The sequence below is a fragment of the Rhipicephalus microplus genome, chromosome 5 (genome assembly GCF_043290135.1).
Source record: "Rhipicephalus microplus isolate Deutch F79 chromosome 5, USDA_Rmic, whole genome shotgun sequence".
In the NCBI taxonomy this organism is placed as follows: domain Eukaryota; kingdom Metazoa; phylum Arthropoda; class Arachnida; order Ixodida; family Ixodidae; genus Rhipicephalus; species Rhipicephalus microplus.
This window is the reverse complement of record NC_134704.1, coordinates 178,470,488-178,489,488: the sequence shown is the minus strand read 5'-3', so window position 1 is coordinate 178,489,488 and position 19,001 is coordinate 178,470,488. Positions and strand designations below refer to the sequence as shown.

The 19,001-nt window shown below is 43.2% G+C and overlaps 1 protein-coding gene across 1 annotated transcript in view; it reads right to left on the bottom strand.

Annotated features, from left to right (window-relative positions):
- Nucleotides 1-19,001, bottom strand: part of LOC119174091 (stimulator of interferon genes protein) — an 85,224-nt gene that overhangs the window by 13,718 nt on the left and 52,505 nt on the right. The window contains exons 5-6 of the mRNA XM_037424892.2: nucleotides 7,273-7,381; nucleotides 2,704-2,939 (exon numbers count right to left, since the gene is read on the bottom strand). Coding sequence (XP_037280789.2) covers nucleotides 2,704-2,939; nucleotides 7,273-7,381 — 345 coding nt within the window. The remainder of the gene's footprint in view (nucleotides 1-2,703; nucleotides 2,940-7,272; nucleotides 7,382-19,001) is intronic.

Here is a 19,001-nt window from a genome sequence, read left to right as displayed (position 1 = left end):
CATCATAATGTTCACATGGCCACCACTAACGGCTCTGATTTAGAACTTTTTTCATTATCATTCATTACGGCCATCATAAACACAATAATTGTCACGTTCTACAGTTATTGTCATCACCATCATTGTCACCATTCAATGACCATTTGCTTGCCCACTGATGTACTTCAACATGGCCACGTTATTTATTGCCCTTGTTCATCATAACGTTTATGGATATGTTCAATCTGACTGATCAAGAGGCTTTTGCCCAACTATTCAAAAGGCCCTTTGCTTCTTAATGGCTGTGCTTCAACGTTCCAACTATTTGGTGTTCTCCAAATCGAAATGTTCACGTTTGTGTTAGTCAGCTACAAAGCTATGACGTGCATGTCTCTATCACTTTATCCGTGTCCTGAATAAAGCAAATAAATTTTATACATACCTTTTAAAAGGCATATTTAGCTAGATATGTCACAGATAATGGTTTGTGTAGAGCCGCATGGCAACAAAGCAGGCCCTACCAAAAGGCAGCGTTCTATCGACTTCCTACATGAACTTGATATGCCCAGCATCCACAAACATGGATGCCACAGCAGCAACTCAATTTGCAAAACTTTGGTCGCTTGACAAAACTTCCACAAAAACAAAATAAACCCTTCCTGTTTTCAAATAAATCTGAATAATTAAAAACTCTTACGAACTAAGAGTGAGTATCTGAAAAATATGTAGGCATTCACATTTACAGGTGAATGCCTTGAGAAGAAAACAACTGTTCTGTGCACAACTACCATTGTTTGGTCACAGCTCTCAACACACATAAATGCTTTTAAGAAATGCTGAAGTAATGCCAGCATTTTAAAATCAAGTTTTATGAATTAATCTTAATGGGCCAGAAGACAATGTGAATATCATTTAGCAAAGCCACAAAAGCTTATTCCTTCTGAAGCCGAGGGCCGCATGTCATATAAACAAAACATGAAAAAAGAAAACCGACCTAGGGGCTCATTTTCTGTTAGACAATCACATGAAGTAAAAAGAATAATGAAGAAAAGTAAAGGCAGTGATATTCTAGTCCCTTTTTAATTGCAATAAAGTGAACCAACTATGATTTAGAGGTAAATGAAAGCTAACGAGATAAGACACCTTGGCACCAGAGAAATTCGAACCCACAACCCTGACACTACACGTTAGTGCACTGCGATTCTGATTATGCTATGGTAAGCTTTTTTCATGCTTATACGAATTTGCCACAAAACCCACTGAATAGAAGTTGTTGTTTTGTTCTCATTGGCTTTTTTTTTTTTGCCGCAATTACTTCACATTAGAAAAGAAAACATATTGTGCAACCCTCACAATTTTTTTAATTGAGATTGGACATGTCTACACTAAAAACATATATTTGTTGCATCATCACTGCATTGTTTGTTTAGATCATTCAATACCGTGAGCTGAATTACATACTAGTACAGCCAAACCCCTTTATAAGAGACACTGACATAGGGGACAAATGGGTACAAGAGGCGCCCATGTGCCTGCATTGAAATAAGGGTTGATAAAAAGATGCATACATGGTACTTTGCTCATAAGGGACACCTCACATAACAAATAAGAAATGCGCACCAGTGCATGTATCTTATAAAGGGGTTCAACTATATACTGCTTACTTGTAATGAATTTTACTGTCTGCTTGACACAAGTGTGCATTGTACTTTGTATATATTTTGATTACATGCAATGATATATAATGCCCCTCTTATGTGGTGCTCTGGGCCTTTAAAGAAGAACTCTGGTGATTTTCCAATATTCACCGATTTCATCAAAACCTTGAACCTGTGTTCTCGTCAGTACCGTCGAGATATGTGCCAAATTATACAACAGTAAGTCATTTAGTTTTTAGAAAACTAATTTTAAAAATTCGTAGCCAATTCTGGAGTCATGCTTGTTAACAGGGGCAATGCTGTGAATGTGACATAAGCGTCTACTCTTTTTTAAAACCCCGCTTTGCCCAGAAGACAGATGCAGCGTGCACTTTTTCTATGTAATGATGACGATGCGAGCGCAGTTCAGTTTTGGCAGCTGAACATAACGTGTTAGTCATCGTTGACGTCAGGTTTAACCATGCACAATATTGAGCAACGAGGAGACCAATTCGGGGCACGTCAGATACTTTATGCACCGGATGGTCAAAACTAAAAGGACATGATTCCGTGCCCCGAAAGTAGCTGCAAATGTTGCTGAACTTTTCACTGGTAATTTCAGACGAGTTGTCCAAGCTTGATTCCGCGTTAGATGACATTGCTAACTTGCTTTTCCCATGTCAGAAGAAGCGTGTTAGCTATGTTTACACCCTAGTCAGCTGTAGGGGGTGTAGCAGATTTCGTGACGTAATCGAGCACAGATTTCATGATGTCATCCGATACCAATTTCGTGACGTCATCTGATACCCACCATGGAGGACAGAGCAGCTCCCTATTTCTGTTTCTGTCTAAACTCATCGTTAATTGTTCAACTAAAATAATTTACAAGTGTCTAAGCAAACTGAACCATCCTAGCTGTTGCAGGACTGTAAATACTATTTGAAAACGGCATTATCTTAGTATGTTCAAAAATGCACCGGAGTTCCCCTTTAAGGTGGACTATATTAATTGATACCCAGGAGATGAGGGCCTGACCTTATTATGCACCTACAGTTAGGAACAATTGACAGGCATAACAAGGACGTACCGGACTGTTGTCGCCGTTCCTGATCTTGTACACAGTATTTGTGTATTTACGTTCTCGTGTGCCGGCTCGAGAAATCTTCAGCTCATTCATGTGGTTGGCCAGCTCGAGGTCCTCGTCCCCACTGACACCCAACTCCGGCTCAATGTAGCACGAACGTGGCATAAGGATAATCAGCTTCTTGACAGCAAGGACCACATCATTATCCTGCTCGTACTGCATCATCCGTTCTTGAAGAGCTGCGCATATGTAACCACAGGGCTCAGCTATGTCTGACATGACAGCTATGTACACACATATAGGCAGCTGCGTCTGACGTGAAGACAACTGTCAAAGAGGTGGAATTGATCGAGGGCTCATTTCTTTTTGTCACACACAGCCTAATGAAACCAATGGAAAAATCAAGCTAATGAAAGTGTAGGGACATTGCTCGCATGTGTCAACTGTGGCTGCATAGTAATTATGACACAGAAAGACAGGTGTTGGACAAAAAAAAAAATCACTGCCATATCCACAAAGGGAATGACGTTAGAGGAGCTTGCTTGAAGGCGTACGGGGCGCTTCTCGGTGAGACCATTTCAGTAGGAAGGCTTGTTAACGAGCCGGTACACAATTTTTCCGTCGAAGGCAGCGTTGTTAGGCACGTTCCGGGGCCGGCGCAATGTTGGCCACATCAATCGGCACGTTAACCAACTGTCCCTTTATGCTGTACTGGCTGCTGCCGTGGCTCAAGTGCCTAACGCTCATAAGTAGCAGATGCGGAGCTATCGGGCATTCTTCAAAGGGGTTATGAGCAGTCAGGTGAAAGGGCTTGGAAGTATATTGGTATTCGTGTGTAACACTCATCGTAGGAACTTGTCATATGCTGCCGTGCCTACGAAGCGGTGATCCTCGCCCTGTTGGCCTTCCCGGCGTTTTTTTTTCTTTACTCCTGGCTTGGAAGCGGTGACTACTGACACCCTCTTTTTTTCCTCTTTATTTCACATTTCTATTTCTTTCCCACTAACAGGAGTGGAAGTGAACTTCGGTGTTTTGGAGCAGCTCAGTGAGCAGGATAAATGCTGTTTTGGAGCAGCTATAGCACAGTAAAAGGGCAATTTCGGAGCAGGTCTGGAGCACCAAAACATATGTTTTGGAGCAAACAACACGAGTTAGTTTTGAAGCTTTTTAGGGTCAAAGGTCATTGTCAATCAAAATTATTTCTCATGTAAAAATTTCAGGGGTTTTCACTAATTTCTAATTCACTAAACATTCAGTGCTAATGAGCTTACCAGACTTCATATGTGGCGTTTAATGTCCCACAACCACCCTATGATTATGAGAGATGCCATAGTGGAGGGCTCCGAAAATTTCGACCACCTGGGGTTCTTTAACGTGCAACCAAGTCTTAGCACACGGGCCTGCAGCATTTTTGCCTCCATTGAAAATGCAGCCGCCACAGCTGGGATTCGATCCCGCGACATGCGGGTCAGCAGCAGCTTACCAGACTTACTACTCACAAATGTGTGTGCGTGTGTGTGAGGCACAAAACATGTCAATTTGATACTCAGCCTGAAAGAAAAAAGGAAATATATTCTGGGAGGTAGAAACATGAAAACATTTTTTTACGCGAATGCATGTAGTGCAAGAAGTCTCGCTAGCTTCTGCAGCATTGCACCTGATGTTGGGGCGCGCTTTGCTTGGCCGTAGTTATTGCCATTCTAATCAAGCGCATTATTCTGTTCATCTGTGCTCCATCTGTTGCGAAGTGGGCACGAGAAATTCACGCAGCAAATCCGCGCACACAGTACAGCGACGCACCTAGCAGCGATGACGTGAGCAGCATACGTGCCGCACTGCATGCAAATAACTAGAAGATTATCAGAGTCCATGCGACTGCTCCATGTTTCAATGAAAAGGTTAGTTGTCGCTTAGTATCAGATCGCAATATGATACTAAGATCGCAAGAAGCACACATATCGAGGTTTCGAGTAATACAATTATCGAGGTTTCGCTGTATTATTAGATAATTAGCAGTTACTTATGTTGATGCCACCATTTTTGTGAAAATACCACGGCAGCAATGAGAAGAGCATTAGCAAGCTCCGTGAATGAACCGAATTACGTGATCAAACAACATTGAATATGAATGTAGCTGCGAGCATTGCTCGGTCAACGATAATAATCAGCTAGATTTGGCCGTTTACTTTTGCAATAGGTAATTATCGCAGAAATTTCCATAAGCACAGCTTGGCGCAGCAGGTCAGGTTGGCGCTGAATGGCGCAATAGCCGCAGCACTTCCACCTCTGCACTATATACCATGCCCTGTGTGGCGTTGTTAGTGACCTCCTGAGAAAGAGACAGTTACGACGACTCATTTTTCTCTTCACTTTCTTTTCTTTCAAGTCCACTTCCAGGAGGCGAGCACGCGAGCCATCGAAAACTGACGCTATGTGTGGTGGCGGGCCATCTAGTGGGCATTGTTGGAATCACCAATAAGGCAACCTTGAGCGTGACTGCAGAAGTGTACAGGCAACACTGGTGTACAGGCCGCCTACTGACATAGGACAAGCCACAAGCAGAAGGATGGTAATAAACATGCTGCAGGGAGGGTCCAAACCACCACTTTCGAACGGCGCGTCCGATACTTTACCTGTTCAGCTACAGCGGTAGTCGCACTTGGAAAAGTAAATGCCTCAGCACTATCCTAAACTATCCTACACTGTCTGTTATTTATCACACAACAAGAAAATGTAGATCTGCCCCACAAAGAAGCACGTTTTTCAAGACACAGGAAGTGAAGTAGTGTGTTTCCAGCGTTTGACAAAAAAAAAAGCAAAGGGAAAAAGGCCACTGGCATGGGAAATCAAGATAAAAGTGCTAACTTCTCGTTCTTGTCCAACTATTAAGTGACACTTGAGACATATGCAAGTCAAAACTTGCGAAAATTCAAGGCCCCTTTTTAAGGTACGAATAGCACAGTAATGCAGGTTCTTTTTACGTTAATACGAACTCCCTAGGTTAGAGCCTGTGAGAGCCTTAAAGAAAAACAAAGCTGTTCAGTTTGGCCATACTAAGTGTTTAGTTCAAAAGTAAAGAAAAAAAATCCCCATAAAATGAAGTACTTAACAAAAGGTTGACAGCACGTGGTGAAACACTGAGAGCGACAACTAATATACAAGTCAACTTAACTAAACTAAGCTATTCAGTTCGAACACAGGTCAGCAATGGAGTAGGGTAAGATATCAGTTCAGTCTCACCAACATGTTGAGGTTTGACTATTGGAGTGGGTGCAGGTTGGCTGGTCACAGTGAGGAAACGCTGGCAGTTGGATGACGCGCCTAGAAGTCAGGAGAACCTGGCCAGGCAGCTGGGCGCACAGCTCTATGCACAGCTCGAGCCTTTAGTCCGACGGCTGTTGCTCGCCTGTCAGAACCGAAATCCACAGGTCCTGTGCTGAAGTTCAGGACGAGATGACTACGGTCCTCTCGAGTGGGAACGCAGCATCAGGAAGCCCAAGCCGGTTGAAGTTTTCTTGACTTGCATACAAAACCTGATGTCCCACCTTCAGCTCCCCGCCCTGTGACAACATTCCCGTTGCCACGTCGTCCTCGAACTCCCCTGCTTCTCGTTGGCTTAGGATCTCCCTTGAACTCTGGCCCACTAGTCCCGTTCTTATCGGCAATGCTGTAGTTTTTTTTGGTGCCCAGCTATTCGCCCCTGGATTCTCCATGGTGGCTTTCTGTGGGGCACTTGCACGTCGATAACTTGTGCCGCTCGGTCTAGTGCTCAACATTGCTTTGACGTCGTCGTCTTCGTTTCAGCCACCGCTTGTGCACACTCTTCTCTTAATGTTGGCAACTTTAAAGGCACTCACTTTAAGTGCGTGCTATTGAAACATGCACCAGTCATCACAAGCATCTTCAGTAGAAATCGCAAAAAATCGAAACTGGCAGTACGTGGCCTGTGAAGGTGTCCTCCTTGCACCTGCAGACAATCTTGAGGGCCTAGTATTTTTGGGGATAATTTGCAAACCTGCAATGCGAGGTGCCACTCAGTTCGCACCTGTCGTCGTCCTGTGACCCCCAAAAAACATGGCACATGTAGTTGGTACTGCTGTGCATGCGCAGGCTAGTCTAATGAAAAAGGTCCATGGTTCACTTATTTCACCAAGCATACATAAAACCAATATTTCAAATTAATAAACATTCAATGACCAACAGTTAGTATAAATATTTATCTTAGATTTAGAGTGTTATATAACATTGAGAAATGTCTTGAATTGCCACCACTATGTTCAAACATTCATTTGCCAATGAGATTTGGGTGCACCAAAATTTTGCTTTGTATTGCGACCAGACGAATGTGCACGAAATATGGTGCATTTTAGGGACAAATGTACACACATATCGTACGAGGCGACGTAGAAAAAACAGATCTTTTCACAGCAATGAAGTCATGTGTCCACACAGTGTCTGTACATGCTTGCTGTGTACTTGCCACCATGGCTGCAATCTACAGATATAAAAGTTCTCTAACTTCTTTTACATAGTGGTAGACAAGTGGCCAACGAACAGTTTGTGATAACTCACTCAGACACAGTGGCCTGTAGTAAGCGAAGAAGACACTGTATGCCAAGCCATCACCAGGTTCTGGGCCGCTGCTTGTTGTTGCAAAGGCCCAGCCGAACTGTGTACGGTGCTGCAAAATTATTAATACGGAAGGAGGTCACAATTTGTACTGATCCAATGAGGCCACAAATATACACTGCTGCACATAGCATTTGTGCAAGCACTCACACAGTGGTCAAATAATTCAAGGTATAATGTAAAGTGCCCGTGACAGTGATGATGTGAGCAATAACGTGGAGGAGCTCAAGACTGCAGTGGCACAAAATAACAATGACTTATACGATACTCAGGAAAGCTATCTAATTACTACAGCCCTAGCTCATCAGACCCGTCTCTCTTTTACCTCACAAAATAAAATCCTCCCTATGCCTCTGTAAAAGCAGGCTTGTGCGAGCGTAACATTGTTTGCGCAAAGCAAACATAATTGGTGTTGATTATTTTGGGAGAAATCGAAATAGTAGCTGGGTACGATTTATACACGCTAAAATATACAGTTTTAAAATTTGCCATAACTTGCCTGATAATATGTTCTTAAAGAACACCAGGCCTGCGCGGAAGGCGCAGCACAGTCACAGCGAAAGCTAGAAGAGCGGCCTTTCAAGGCCTTTTCTAAACACTCATTGGGTAACTACTGCAAGCACACTTGCTTGATATCCACTAGCTAATTATTAATAAATTTATTTGGCTAGTAGGCAGGCATTTGCTATGCTATTTTTTGTCATTCTTCTGAGAAGCGTGGTATCCGATAAACACTTGCAAGGAATTTTGTGACAATTGTTCATGCACTGGCTGACGACGATGAGGAATTATGACTGAAGTTGGTATGCGCCACAGTTAATAGAGCAACAAGAACAAGCTGTTGTGATGGGTAGGAGCATTGGACGGCCCAATCGTTACGCTATTCGCATTATGCGACGACTGGTTGTTCTTTTGCTGTTTTAAAATGCTTTACAAGTCGTATTAACGCGATTGCTTTCCTGACATCAAGCCTGCTTAAGGCAAGTTTGAGAACAAGTCACAAGCACTGGTGTAGCTTAGTGGTAGAATGCTGGTCAGCCACCCAGTGGACCCGGGTTCGATCCCCCCTGTGTCATTTGTGCTAGGTCAAGCCTGCCTGAGGCAAGTTGGACAACAAGTTACAAGCACCGACGTAACTCCGTGGTAGAACTAGGAGTAGACCAGGTTCGAGCCCCACTGTGACATTGGTGCTAGTTTTTTTTTTTTTTAATTTTGCGTGATATGATTACGAGCAGCGGTGGCGGCGGGAAACTGCACGTGACCTGAGTTGTGATCTCATAACAAGTTTGCTGAAAAAAAAAAATATATTTCTCCTTATGTTGTGTTTTTATGGCACAGTAGAAATATACTGCGATGAAGCATTTATTAGGCAGGCTAGATGCTTTTTGCTCATTTCAAATACTTTCAAACAATAAATTGATGTTGAAGTGAATTCCACAACTGTAATATGGGAGTGAATATTCACACAGACATATTTAAAAAGTGGCTGCTAAGGCTACCTGAAGAAAAGTGTATTGACGAAACTGAAGGGCCTTCAAGGACTTAAAGGAACACTAAAGCTAACTATTAGGGTCAACGTTGATTGTTTAAATGGCAATCCAGAAACCTCGTAGTGTTACTTTCGTGCCAAGGAAGGGCCTATTTCGAAATAAAATCACGTTTTAGTGCTCCAAATCTGGTTAGCACACTTCAAATTACCTGCCTCAAGAAGCAGATCGATCAGGCCATCTCACGTCACTGTTGCCGGGCACAACGTTGCCTGGCTTTACTGCGCTAGTAGCAGCAGACCGAAAGCAGCGGGAGCCACAGCAGCAACAACGGCCATTGATCAATTTCCCGTCATTAGCTTCGAGATTGCGGGCGCTTTTTTTTTCTACTGCACCCCGCTAGACAGCACCACCTGTCCCGTGTAACCACGCGAAAATTGAATTTTCGAACCACTCGCGTGATTCCCCATAGTAACGTTTGGCGGTTCTTTTTTCCATGAATCGAACAGAAATGAACAAGCAGAATTTTATTGGGTCTCTTGATGCATGGAAGGTTCTTTATTTAGTGCAGTTAGATCGATTACTAGTGATTAATTGTAGGCAGTCCGTCTGATCTCATCGGGATCATTTTGAAAATGTCCTACTGCGGCGCTTGTGTTCTTGTGCATTTACCTTAAATTCTCGCAAAGGGTAGTATCCCCTTAAGAAATTAAGGCTTTTTTAAAGATTATAAGGATCACTACAAATCCTGTTAGAATCAACAAAGGAGTGTTTTAGCTAGCCCTAACATGTCCATATTTAGGTTCTCCAAGACTATTGTGGATGTTTTTGCATTCCACCAACACACGCTTCAGGTGGACATGAAATTTAGGCGGGATTCAGATACAAAAAAAAAGAACTGTTGGGGGCCAAAATCAATCTGCAGACTCTGCATCAGCATCTCATAATTAGATTGCATATTTAACATGCAAAAATTTATTAAATTGGGCCCGAGAAATTTCAGCTGATGCACAAGTAAGCTCAGTGATGCCCACTAGTCAGAAAGCCAGAGTATATAGGAAACACAGAGTAATCAAATGTTTCATTGCTAGACAAGATCTCGCAAATAATACGCATTGCCATACATTTTTTATTTTCGTACATTCGAGTTCCATCTGAAAAGACTATTAGCCATGACCTGCACAGGCCATGCAGGGTCTGAGAAGCTTCGTGATTGCTTGAGATCATATTATTTCAGTTTGTATGCTGGATACAAATACGCTCAAACTTTATTACAACACAGTTGCATCTAACTCACAAATAAGTTTGTTATATCCAAAACTTCGTTATAAAGGTATGTTCCTAACACTATATCTATTACAGGACTGTTTATAACTTACTTTATTATAACTAATATTTTGTTTTATCTGGGTTCGTTATATAGAGCTCTGAGTATAGTATAGCTTATTCAGGGGCTTGTGCAGCCACTAGCAATAACGCTGGAATTTTAGATAGCACAAATGTAACAGCCGACGTGTTTTGCTGCTTGGAAAATTATTGAAGGCCGTTGCTCTGTTCACCACTATCAGTGTACAGTGTAACTTGTAACTTGACTTCTTGTTTACTGGGCACAGGTTCACCCTAATAAATGTTTCGTCTTAATCCTGCTGACTGCTCCGTCAACGTCACGACATTATACACACCACTATTTTCAGAGTGCTGACTTATAGCAACAATAATTGCACACCTTGGAGTTGTTTAAAAACGAGTGAACTCTCACACAACTGTAACTTGACCATAAAAAGCAAACCTAAACGCAAGTGCATGCAACCACGCCAACGCAGTATCTGCCTGAACGACATGTGGGCCTTTCACACAAAGAGAGATGACTCGCGCAGTTCCTTTCTGCCTGAGCCGCATCCATCAGCTGCCTTCACACACTTTCACTCGCATGTAGAGCATACGACTCGCAGGGTGATGTTGATGGATGGATGCTATAAGCATCCTTCTTATCATAAAGTTTCCTAAAATTAACTAGAGAGGACTCTGGCATTCTGATCGTTCAGCGACCATAGGAATGATAGGCAGTACGTAAATTTGCCAAGTCTTCGTGCTTGCATGCTTTGAACGCACTTGTGGCTTCGTTTATTGCTGAGTTTTGGTTACGTCTCAAATAAGAGAACGGACCATTGTGAACCTCGTGACCCAATTTGAAGCTAATGCTGGAAAATCGTGACAAAGCAGCTCCAAGCCACGCGAAGACAAACTGTGCCGAAAGTATGGTGATCAGACAAATTTGTGTACTACCCATCATACCCATGCTAGGTGAAGCGCAGTGCGTTGCAGCTCCTATACACTAGGGCCTGAGTTCCCTCCAGTGTATCTATTGGAAAATGTATGCTTCTTATAACGGGGCGGTGACAAATTTGCCACCAGACTCAAAAAATAAAATATCTTTTTTGTCTAAGCCAAATGTCTTAATTGTCTGCTTTGACTAAATCTATCTTACTATAGGGGGGGAAAAAAAAGCAAAATTTTCAGCCCAGTTATCTGTACAATACAACAGAATGTCCTTATTTTTTACATTATTTATTTTTGTCCTTCCTTTCAGATCTTTCAATTCAGACTTTCAAGGCACCTATCAGTAATGCTGAAGGATAGCAAAAATGCTCCTGGAGTCTTCATATAGTATATCAATGCGACAGCGATAAAGAGCTCGTTTCACAGAAATTCAGGCATCGGCGTCATTGGTTGTGAGCGGACAATCGTCATCTTGTTCATGACTGAAAAATATAGAAAAATAGAAATAAAATAAATAACCTGCATTTTTGGGTCAGATTGAGGATCGAATTCAGGCCGTTGACATGGCCAGCAGGTGTTTTATTAAACATCCATGCATCTGCTTGGAAATACAGTTAAAATAGTAACTTGATGAGCTGAACTATTTTGGGATTTCGGCAGGGCACTGCATTGTGCAGGGCCTATGCCCCCTTGAACTGCGTCGACAGTTCCGTGCTGACAGGGCTGCATAACAGGCGCCAAATGAGACTCGCCAAGCAAGGCATTTTAACACAAAAAGAAAAAAACTGTATTGGTGATGAGTATCTGGCTGATACCTATTGAATGGACCGTCAATTTGCTGTTATCTCATTGTACTCTTGGAATATTGGAAAGTTTCAACTTTATATTGTGATTATCTCAAAACATGCTTTTTTTTGTACTTATGCTCCTTTTTCTCAGAAACCACAGTATCTAGAATCACATATTTTGGCCAGTACTTAGATAACATAATACAGAATATGCTGAAGCAGAATTATTGTTGTGTTAGGAAATGCTCATCTGTAACACTACATCTAATAGCTATTATAGAGTGGTAATTATGTACCTGAAGTAAAAAATTTACAAAAAGTGAGCCCTACAATTTTCAGTGCTAAATCTGCTTAAGTAAGGAGAGTTGCTCATGATCACAATGATAGTAAAATAACTACTGTAGCTATTATGGTTATGGAGAAAAAAGTACATAAACTTCGCCTAAAATACATGGCGGGTATAGGGCTTACCCTGTTCCCTCGAGAGCGCATAGTGAGTGCACAGCCAGTTTGAAAAGATATCACGCACATTGTTGCTTGTGGTTTAAAGTATGCTACCCATTAGACCAAATGCAGCCTATGCAAAAACTTTACTGCACAAGCCATTTTCAACTTTATTGGTTACATTGTAGTAATCCACAATTTAAGTTTCTCGAGTAACATGATACAATAAAATGAAACTAAGTGGTTGAAATACACACTAGGGACAGTATATCGCTATCGCGTTCAACTCTTAAAGATAGAAGCAGGGTCTACCCAATATTTTTTTGTAGTGCAATAAAATAGAGAATAGCAAGAATAGTCCTATCACTCACCTATGTTATACCATTGAGCAACTTGGCAAGGAATCGAAACATTTGAAAGAACCTTAACGAAACTTCTTGAGTATCACAGTCCTTATGAAAGAGAAGCCAAAAGTTCAATTTATGGGAGATCCCATGCAAGACTGACATAATGTGGTTGCCTTTTTTTTACTAGATCAATACACAAATCAAACTGCAGTTAAACCTGCCTATAACAAACCTCCATATAACCAATTCCTGGATATAACGAAGTTTTTCTGTTCCCCGCTGTAGCTCCATAGAAGCACATGTATTTGCGACCTCTATGTAACAAAGTAACTGCGGGAGACAACCTTGATATAACGAATTTTCGCCCACGGACAATCTTGAAATTTCGCTCCGCATTTTGGCATTTTGGTACGCCGCCGCCGAAGCGCGAAGCGGTGGCTGCGGGCACGCGGGCCGCGTCCGCGTTAGGCGGGCCTGCACCTTACCAGCCGGCGTTGCCCCTTTTCTCGCCACCGCGGTCACGTGCGCAAATGTGGCCCCTCCTCCCTCCCAAGCTCCAAACAAACAAAAAAAAAAGCTACTTTCGCGCGTTGGCAGTGCCACGCTTTCAGTTAGCGTCACATATATGGGGCCGCGCTGCATATGGAGGGCGCTTTACCTAATAGTTTTACGCGGTATCCGTGTCTGTGTCATTCGCTTTTCGTTTTCGACGCCGTGCGTGCGTGCATAGTTTCACTGCGCACGCATGGTGTGTCCCCCAACGACGTTCAGCTTTGCTTTTTTGTTGTTGTTGCGATAGCAATTATATATATGGGCAGTTACGGCTGGGTTTTTGCCGCCGCTGCCGCCTTCATTCACTGTATATGTATACGTACCTATATATATGAAAATTCAAAAAAGAAAAAAAAAAGCCGCCCGCGCTCGGCGCTCAGCTTGTCACGATGTGCCGACGGACGCTTATCTCCGATGCGTACTTTGCCCCGCGAATGCGGAGGGGGCAAAGGGGGGTTAGATGCTTGTGCGCGCGCGCTTATCCTTCGGTGGGGAGAATCGCGCGCCATCGACTTTGACCAAAACGATTGCGTTCGCCCTTTTCACACTGTCCCTTCGTGTTAAAACCGCACTGATGCGCGCCGAGATAGCAAGCGCGTCAGCGATTGCAACCGCCCTTAAAATCCAAGTTCATTATTGCTACTCGAGCGACCCTCCCCACGTTGTTTCATCCTCGTTTAAGACAGGTGGTTTACTTTGAGCATTCGAGGTCAGTTCTAACACGCGGGAGATGTCATGCACTTTTCAGGCGATAGGGATGGGCCGACTCAATTGATCTCTGCTTCAGCAGCGCTCGCGCGCTTATACCCGCTTGTGAAAGTTACAATGCGCGGGGGCATGTTGTCAATTTGGACTTGTTGCGGAAAATGGCGGCGACAGCAAGAACCCACCGAGAGTGTCCATATAATTGCTATCGCAATAATAACGCAGTTTTTTACTGTAAAATGAGGGTTTGGGGTTAACTTTGCCTTCAGTCTCTCTTTTGTTTAATTTGCGCGTTTATTTTCTGAATTTTCGTACCGAACCTGCATATAACAAAAACCTTTTTATAACAAATTTTCCAGGGAATTTATCGATTTTGTTCTATCTAGGTTTAACTGTAATTGCCTTAAAACACTGCCTCTATTATGCTTATTAATGTTTTATTTTCCAAGTTGGAATGATAATGCTCAAGTTTTTACAGTGATATGTGTTGCTGATTGTGACTACATAAGCTGTGACTGTGTTTAATTCGTTGGGTGTATGACAATTTATGTTCTTTCTATAATTTCTCAAAATTTTTGTACACCCTCCCCCATGGTAACATTTGCTGATTGTGAAGGTAATTAAAATAATGAAGTAACAAATTTTGCTTCTTTGTCAACCTATCATCAAATGCTCACTCATTAGAGCAGCCTTGGAAGAATCTGGGAGCTGAGAGTGTTGACAGACATTTTGCATCAGTGTTTGGCATAAGTATATAGCTACTATATTGATAATTGAGTCGTCATGCCACATTGCACTTATTACAGGAGTTGACATTTCTGAGCAAGGTATTAAGCTCAAACTCCTGCTAAACTAGAACCTGAAGAAAAGCCATAAACCTGATGATATCTTGAATGAGTTTCTGTAGTGGCATCTTGAGTGGAACTCAAGATGTCAAATTAATTTTTCTCTCTTCACTTAACGGCATCTTTTTTTCCTTAAGGTGTGTGTGCAAGCCAGGGCCACCCATATCGAAATTCGCTCTCGTGACAGTTTACCGAAATACATCAAAATCTTGTCAATTCAACACAATTCAACTTGAAAAATGGGATAATCGTGACACATTTTCAGGTTCTCACCAGCATATGCATTGTTCAATGGCACCAGATTTATTAATTCAATCATACCTGGCTACAAACCAGTCAATTTAAATGACCGTCAGAGCATGCCATGCGCAAAGTACCCCAAATGTGTGATGCAAAGGAGCAAAAATGGCATTCACGGACAATTGAACCAAGGTGGCGCAGTTTTCATCACCATCGTTATCAGCGTAAAGCATGTAGTAATGTCTTAATATGCCTCTAGATCTTCTTTAGCTTCTCTATAAAGTGGCCACAACCAATGAAGTGCTGCCATCAAGTCTCATTGGGTAATGCCCATTTTTGGTAGCCCTATTCTTTCCAACACATTTCCAGTACTGGGTGAAAATGCTCATGCCCCGCTCACTATTGACAGGGGATTACCAGGAAGATAAATGTGTGTCACGTTTGCATATTTTCTACTGTAAAGTGTGGAACTAATGTACTTGAATGTGTGTGCCTTTGTAAATCCTCCAAGTTGGGTAGAACATGGCGGCAGATGCCGGCTGTGCATGAGAGAGGGTCGAAAGGGGAGGTCGTTGTTACTACACAGAGAAAAAAATCTAAGAACAAAAACATAGGAACTTTAGTTACAATGATAATGTTTTGGGCGAGCACATTTCGGGTTAGTTAAAACTAGGAGTTCTTGAGCAATGGCCACAAGGTGAACAAAGTCACGAGGGGCGAAAACTGCGGCTTTTACACTGCTGTCATGCAAAAGAGGAGCAGGATTTACAATTTCATCAAGAAAATGAAAGTGTTTTGACACAATAGAGATCTGTCTATTGTTTTCCCAATAGTACTTTCAATAACATGAAATATGCTTAATTCAGACATCTTTGCCAGTACTGTAAATATCAAATCAATGACTTGATGAGCTTTTATTGCCTTGCCCTATCTGTATTTCTGGAACTTTTTCAAACTGGCTGAACACATTACCTCGAAACATACTTTAAAAGGGTGGATAGCACACAGTGTTAATCAGTTACTTCCGCCCTGAGGTTTCTCCTTTCTGAAGCAAATCAGTAAAAATTTCGCAGGCTATTTTTTACAGCCACCTATTGGTATTATTTTAAGTTTGGTACAAAGATATTTTCTTGAAGATATCAAAATTTACTTTTGCAATTTTTTTTTGCCTTTATAAAAGAAGTCTTGAAAAATTTTAAATAGCTGCTTTGCCCAAAAGCATTTTGTTGGATTGAACATGCACTCGCTGTTCTTCTGAATCGAAGTAATAACAGTGCCTGCAATGAGAACCTGGCTACTGAATTAAAATTATAATATTGTCACGACGTCAAAACAGAGCTCTTGCCGTAGAGATTGAGACACCAGAAGCAGGTCGATCTTTTTAATTAGAACGTGCAAGCGAGTTCTTTTTCGTCCATTTCGTAGTCCTTCGTGGCACATGCACAACTGCCATAGTCTTTCTTCAGCAAGCGTGTGACATTTGTCTCCCTCTGAAAGAAGCATCATCCCGATGCGCAACTTAGGTGCTCTACCAGGCGTATGAAGTGGTCGTACGAAAACGGCAACCGGGAGCTAATTAACTCGACAAATACGGTTTCATACGCACGACGTGCACGACTTCGGGCAAATGCTTTTGGTGCTCAGAGCTACAATCAGTGTCGGGAACAACTTCGTAGTTCAAGTCGTTCAAGCGTCCCGTGACGCTGTATGGAGCTACCGTCTTAGCAGTTTCTCAGACAGTCCACGTCGACGTATCGGAATCCAGACCCACACTTTGTCGCCTGGTGTGTAGCTAATAAACTCATGTCGGGTGTCGTAGCGTTGTGCATTTTGATGCTGCTGATGACAGATGCGCATGCGCGCGAGCTGTCTGGCTTCTTTGGCACGCTGAGTGAATTCTTCCGCGTCTACATGGATGTCGTCACACACATGGGGCAACATGGCGTCCAATGTTGTTGTGACTTCGCGACCATAGATCAGACTGAACGGTGTCATTCCAGTGGTTTCTTGTCGAGCGGTGTTATAAGCAAAGGTCACGTACGGCAATATCTGATCCCAGTTTTTATTTTCCGTGTCAACGTACATGCTGATCATGTCTGTGAGGGTCTATTGAGGCACTCCGTCAGTCCGTTTGTCTGCGGATGATATGCAGTTGTTCTCTGGTGAGCTGTACTGCTGAGTCTGAGAACCGACTTCAAAAGCTCTGCGGTGAAGGCAGGTCCTCTCTCTGTGATCACTGTTGGAGCGCCATGCCGAAGGACGATGTTTTCGATGAAGAATTGAGCGGCTTCTGCTGCTGTGCCGCGTTGCATAGCTGTAGTCTCCGCATAACGGGACAGGTAATCAGTGACCACAATAATCCATCTGTTCCCTGTTGTGGAAGTTGGAAAGGGACCCAGGAAATTCATTTCAATCTGGATGAACGGCTTTTCTGGTGCTTCGACGGGATGTAAAAGACCGGTTGGGTTGCTGGGAGGCGCTTTGCGTCTTTGGCAGTCGGTGCAAGTTCGCATGTGATGGTTAACAGCAACAAATAACTTTGGCCAGTAGTACTTGCATCGTAGTCGGCATAATGTTCGGGTGTAGCCTAGATGACCAGAAGTTGCTTCATCATGGCACGCTTCCATAATTTCTTTTCGAAGAGAGGCAGGCACGACGAGCAAGTGCAGATTATTGGTTGGTGAGAAGTTTTTCTTATAGAAAACATCGTTTCGCAAGCAAAAAGATGGCAGTCCTCTAGCAAATAACCGCGGCACGTCTTTACGTCGTCCTTCTAAATATTCAATGAGTGGTAACAGCTCAGCGTCACTGCGCTGCTCTCGTGCAATAGTGGCCGTGTTGACAACTCCCAAGAATGCCGCGTGGATGTTTTCGTCATCAAGAGCGACAGTTTCCACTGGGGACCGTGAGAGAGAGTCGGCGTCGGTGTGCCTCTTCCCAGATTTATAGACGACGGTCACGTCAAACTCTTGAAGCCTTAGGCTCCAGTGTGCCAAATGACCAGATGTATCTTTATAGTTGGTGAGCCAGCACAAAGAGTGATGGTCGCGAACAACCTTGAAGGAGCGGCCATACAAATACGGACGAAATTTGATGACGGCCCACACCACGGCGAGACACTCCTTCTCGGTGGTCGAGTAGTTCTCCTCCGTGCGAAAGAAAGTTCTGCTGGCGTAGGCTATCATTCTTTCACAGCCGTCTTGCCAGTGCACCAGAACAGCACCTAGACCTACATTGCTGGCGTCAGTGTGCAGTACTGTAGGGGCGTCCTGGTCGAGGTGCGCCAGGACTGGAGGTGTTTGCAGGCGTTGTCGTAGTTAATTGAATGCCATTTGTTCCTGTTCACCCCAAAAGAAGGGGACGTCTTCACGTGTGAGTCGTGTCAATGGCGCCGCAATAGACGAAAAGTCCTCGATAAATCGCCAGTAATAGACACACAACCCTAAGAAGCGTCTCACAACCTTTTTGTCAAGGGGTGCAGGAAATTGCGCTACGGCGTCTATTTTGGCCGGGTCAGGTCGAACACCCTCGTGACTGACGACGTGGCCTAGGAAGCAGAGTTCGTTGAAACCAAAATGACATTTTTCTGGTTTTAAAGTCAGGCCGGCCAGGCGTATGGCTTGGAGTACAGTGATAGATAGACCAAGCATGTTTGCCACTTCAGGCCCGATAGTACGGTGTCCATGAGACGCTGAAAAGTGGCTGAAAAGGAAGCACCTTAAATTCGTAAAGGCCATCAGGCGTCACAAAGGCCGTTTTTTCATGATCTCTCTCGTCCACTTCTATCTGCCAGTAGCCGCTGCTGAGGTCTATTGAAGAGAAGTAGCGCGCATGACGCAGCCGATCGAGTGAATCGTCTATGTGGGGCAGTGGATAGACGTCTTTCTTCGTGACTTGGTTCAACTTGCGATAATCAATACAGAAACGCAAGCTGCCGTCTTTATTCTTGACCAAAACCACGGGGGACGCCCAAGAACTTTTTGA